Source organism: Coregonus clupeaformis, chromosome 4 (genome assembly GCF_020615455.1).
Source record: "Coregonus clupeaformis isolate EN_2021a chromosome 4, ASM2061545v1, whole genome shotgun sequence".
In the NCBI taxonomy this organism is placed as follows: domain Eukaryota; kingdom Metazoa; phylum Chordata; class Actinopteri; order Salmoniformes; family Salmonidae; genus Coregonus; species Coregonus clupeaformis.
In genome coordinates this window covers 21,456,574-21,461,573 of record NC_059195.1, presented here as the reverse complement: position 1 = coordinate 21,461,573, position 5,000 = coordinate 21,456,574, and the positions used below count along the sequence as shown (strand labels likewise).

Below are 5,000 nucleotides of genomic sequence, written 5' to 3'. Positions count from 1 at the left end.
TGAATGTTATTTATAATAATATTACGGAGTGAACGTTATTTATAATAATATTACTAAGTGAACACTACTCTTCCGTGGCTTAACCCGACGAAAGAAGGTCACAAGTGTTTCTCTAAAAGCTGTCTGGGTTTAAATTTCTTCTATTGTACAGAAAGTGATTAGCTTAATCAATTGATAGTAACAGAATTAGATTACTTCCTGTTACGTTCCCCAGCAAGAAAACCAAAAATTGTCGCTCAAACAGAAAGGGGAATTAACAAAATGTCACTGCCAACCAAAACTAAACAGGTGGGGTTTTAGGAGGGGTTCTGAAAGACACTCATGGGTGTGTCCACTGAAAGTTGTCCAATTCTGTAAATGTCGATCCATCCCTTACACTCACTGAGAGGCTGTGTAGGATGATGTGTTCTGGGGACGAGGGGGAGGAGCTAGCCGTCAGTGTGACGGTGGGATTGGTGGAAAGGCTGAGCGGCAGGCTCTGATTGGCTGCTGTCTGAAGGAAGTATGTCCCTGGAGTCCCTGTAGGGTGCAGGTGGAAAGACTACACACACAGTGATTGTTGTGATAGCATAGTGAGTATTATGCTAACGTTGACATTAGAACAGGAATACACTGTATCTAGATCGAAACTCACAGCTAATATTATTATCTAGATCGAAACTCACAGCTAATATTATTATTATCTAGATCTAAACTCACAGCTAATATTATTATTATCTAATCAACTCACAGCTAATATTATTATCTAGATCTAAAATCACAGCTAATATTATTATTATCTAGATCTAAACTCACAGCTAATATTATTATTATTATCTAGATCTAAACTCACAGCTAATATTATTATTATCTAGATCTAAACTCACAGCTAATTTTATTATTATCTAGATCTAAACTCACAGCTAATTTTATTATTATCTAGATCTAAACTCACAGCTAATATTATTATTATCTAGATCTAAACTCACAGCTAATATTATTATTATCTAGATCTAAACTCACAGCTAATATTATTATTATCTAGATCTAAACTCACAGCTAATATTATTATTATCTAATCAACTCACAGCTAATATTATTATTATCTAGATCTAAACTCACAGCTAATATTATTATTATCTAGATCTAAACTCACAGCTAATATTATTATCTAGATCGAAACTCACAGCTAATATTATTATCTAGATCTAAACTCACAGCTAATATTATTATTATCTAGATCTAAACTCACAGCTAATATTATTATCTAGATCTAAACTCACAGCTAATATTATTATTATCTAGATCTAAACTCACAGCTAATATTATTATCTAGATCTAAACTCACAGCTAATTTTATTATTATCTAGATCTAAACTCACAGCTAATATTATTATTATCTAGATCTAAACTCACAACTAATTTTTTTATTATCTAGATCTAAACTCACAGCTAATTTTATTATTATCTAGATCTAAACTCACAGCTAATATTATTATTATCTAGATCTAAACTCACAGCTAATATTATTATTATCTAGATCTAAACTCACAGCTAATATTATTATCTATATCTAAACTCACAGCTAATTTTATTATTATCTAGATCTAAACTAACAGCTAATATTATTATTATCTAGATCTAAACTCACAGCTAATATTATTATTATCTAGATCTAAACTCACAGCTAATATTATTATTATCTAGATCTAAACTCACAGCTAATATTATTATTATCTAATCAACTCACAGCTAATATTATTATTATCTAGATCTAAACTCACAGCTAATATTATTATTATCTAGATCTAAACTCACAGCTAATATTATTATCTAGATCGAAACTCACAGCTAATATTATTATCTAGATCTAAACTCACAGCTAATATTATTATTATCTAGATCTAAACTCACAGCTAATATTATTATCTAGATTTAAACTCACAGCTAATATTATTATTATCTAGATCTAAACTCACAGCTAATATTATTATTATCTAGATCTAAACTCACAGCTAATTTTATTATTATCTAGATCTAAACTCACAGCTAATTTTATTATTATCTAGATCTAAACTCACAGCTAATTTTATTATTATCTAGATCAAAACTCACAGCTAATTTTATTATTATCTAGATCTAAACTCACAGCTAATATTATTATTATCTAGATCTAAACTCACAGCTAATATTATTATTATCTAGATCTAAACTCACAGCTAATATTATTATTATTATCTAGATCTAAACTCACAGCTAATATTATTATTATCTAATCAACTCACAGCTAATATTATTATTATCTAGATCTAAACTCACAGCTAATATTATTATTATTATCTAGATCTAAACTCTCAGCTAATATTATTATCTAATCAACTCACAGCTAATATTATTTTATCTAGATCTAAACTCACAGCAAATATTATTATTATCTAGATCTAAACTCACAGCTAATATTAGTATTATCTAATCAAATCACAGCTAATTTTATTATTATCTAGATCTAAACTCACAGCTAATATTATTATTATCTAATCAACTCACAGCTAATATTATTATTATCTAGATCTAAACTCACAGCTAATATTATTATTATCTAGATCTAAACTCACAGCTAATATTAATATTATCTAATCAACTCACAGCTAATATTATTATTATCTAGATCTAAACTCACAGCTAATATTATTATTATCTAGATCTAAACTCACAGCTAATATTATTATTATCTAGATCTAAACTCGCAGCTATTATTATTATTATTATCTAGATCTAAACTCACAGCTAATATTATTATCTAATCAACTCACAGCTAATATTATTATCTAGATCGAAACTCACAGCTAATATTATTATTATTATCTAGATCGAAACTCACAGCTAATATTATTATTATCTAGATCTAAACTTACAGCTAATATTATTATTATCTAGATCTAAACTCACAGCTAATATTATTATTATCTAGATCTAAACTCACAGCTAATATTATTAAACTCACAGCTAATATTATTATTATCTAGATCTAAACTCACAGCTAATATTATTATTATCTAGATCTAAACTCACAGCTAATATTATTATCTAGATCTAAACTCACAGCTAATATTATTAAACTCACAGCTAATATTATTATTATCTAATCAACTCACAGCTAATATTATTATTATCTAGATCTAAACTCGCAGCTAATATTATTATTATTATTATCTAGATCTAAACTCACAGCTAATATTATTATCTAATCAACTCACAGCTAATATTATTATCTAGATCGAAACTCACAGCTAATATTATTATTATCTAGATCTAAACTCACAGCTAATATTATTATTATCTAGATCTAAACTCACAGCTAATATTATTATTATCTAGATCTAAACTCACAGCTAATATTATTAAACTCACAGCTAATATTATTATTATCTAGATCTAAACTCACAGCTAATATTATTATTATCTAGATCTAAACTCACAGCTAATATTATTATCTAGATCTAAACTCACAGCTAATATTATTAAACTCACAGCTAATATTATTATTATCTAGATCTAAACTCACAGCTAATATTATTATTATCTAGATCTAAACTCACAGCTAATATTATTATTATCTAGATCTAAACTCACAGCTAATATTATTAAACTCACAGCTAATATTATTATTATCTAGATCTAAACTCACAGCTAATATTATTATTATCTAATCAACTCACAGGTAGGATCTGTAAGGTCTGCAGAGCTGCAGTGTTGAGGGTCTCTGTGTCACTGGTGCCAGCACTGTCTGGGGCTGTTAGAGAGGACAGTCAATACACACACACACACACTACACACACACACACACACACTTCCCCTCCCCTGTACTGACCCATGTGTGTGATCTGCAGGGGGATCTGCAGTGCTGTGACAGCCCTGGGGGCGGAGCTACAGCACTCGTCCAATCGCGTGACTCGGATCTGCAGGGAAGGGGAAGGGCTACCTGGCCCAGTGCCCGCCCCTAACGGCACCTGAACCTCCATCAGCTCCTGGAGACCCTTCAGTAACACTACAGTAGCGCGCACACACAAACACACGCACACGCACACGCACACACACACACACACACACACACACACAGTATTATTTGCAGTAGTAACAATATCACTAGTTTGTTATTGTGTTTGTATGATTTCAACATGTTGCTGATACTGTCTATGAGAGGTAAGGGGTCAGAGGTGAGGAGTGAGAGGTAAGGGTCAGGGGTCAGAGGTGAGGAGAGGTAAGGGTCAGGGGTCAGAGGTTAGGAGAGGTAAGGGTCAGGGGTCAGAGGTGAGGAGAGGTAAGGGTCAGGGGTCAGAGGTGAGGAGAGGTAAGGGTCAGGGGTCAGAGGTGAGGAGAGGTAAGGGTCAGGGGTTAGAGGTGAGGAGAGGTAAGGGTCAGGGGTCAGAGGTGAGGAGAGGTAAGGGTCAGGGGTCAGAGGTGAGGAGAGGTAAGGGTCAGGGGTCAGAGGTGAGGAGTGAGAGGTAAGGGTCAGGGGTCAGAGGTTAGGAGAGGTAAGGGTCAGGGGTCAGAGGTGAGGAGAGGTAAGGGTCAGGGGTGAGGAGAGGTAAGGGTCAGGGGGTCAGAGGTTAGGAGAGGTAAGGGTCAGGGGGTCAGAGGTGAGGAGAGGTAAGGGTCAGGGGGTCAGAGGTGAGGAGAGGTAAGGGTCAGGGGTCAGAGGTGAGGAGAGGTAAGGGGTCAGAGGTGAGGAGTGAGAGGTAAGGGTCAGGGGGTCAGAGGTGAGGAGAGGTAAGGGTCAGGGGGTCAGAGGTGAGGAGAGGTAAGGGTCAGGGGTTAGAGGTTAGGAGAGGTAAGGGTCAGGGGTCAGAGGTGAGGAGAGGTAAGGGTCAGGGGTCAGAGGTGAGGAGAGGTAAGGGTCAGGGGTCAGAGGTGAGGAGAGGTAAGGGTCAGGGGTCAGAGGTGAGGAGAGGTAAGGGTCAGGGGTCAGAGGTGAGGAGAGGTAAGGGTCAGGGGTCAGAGGAGAGGAGAGGTAAGGGTCA

General features: G+C 34.7%; 1 protein-coding gene across 2 annotated transcripts in view; it reads right to left on the bottom strand.

Annotated features, from left to right (window-relative positions):
* The window catches only part of dmtf1 (cyclin D binding myb-like transcription factor 1), a 30,380-nt gene that overhangs the window by 5,704 nt on the left and 19,676 nt on the right, over window positions 1-5,000 (bottom strand). For both annotated transcript variants that reach the window (XM_045210619.1, XM_045210618.1), the window contains exons 12-14: window positions 3,851-4,027; window positions 3,699-3,772; window positions 377-541 (exon numbers count right to left, since the gene is read on the bottom strand). In XM_045210619.1, the coding sequence (XP_045066554.1) occupies window positions 377-541; window positions 3,699-3,772; window positions 3,851-4,027 (416 nt within the window). The remainder of the gene's footprint in view (window positions 1-376; window positions 542-3,698; window positions 3,773-3,850; window positions 4,028-5,000) is intronic.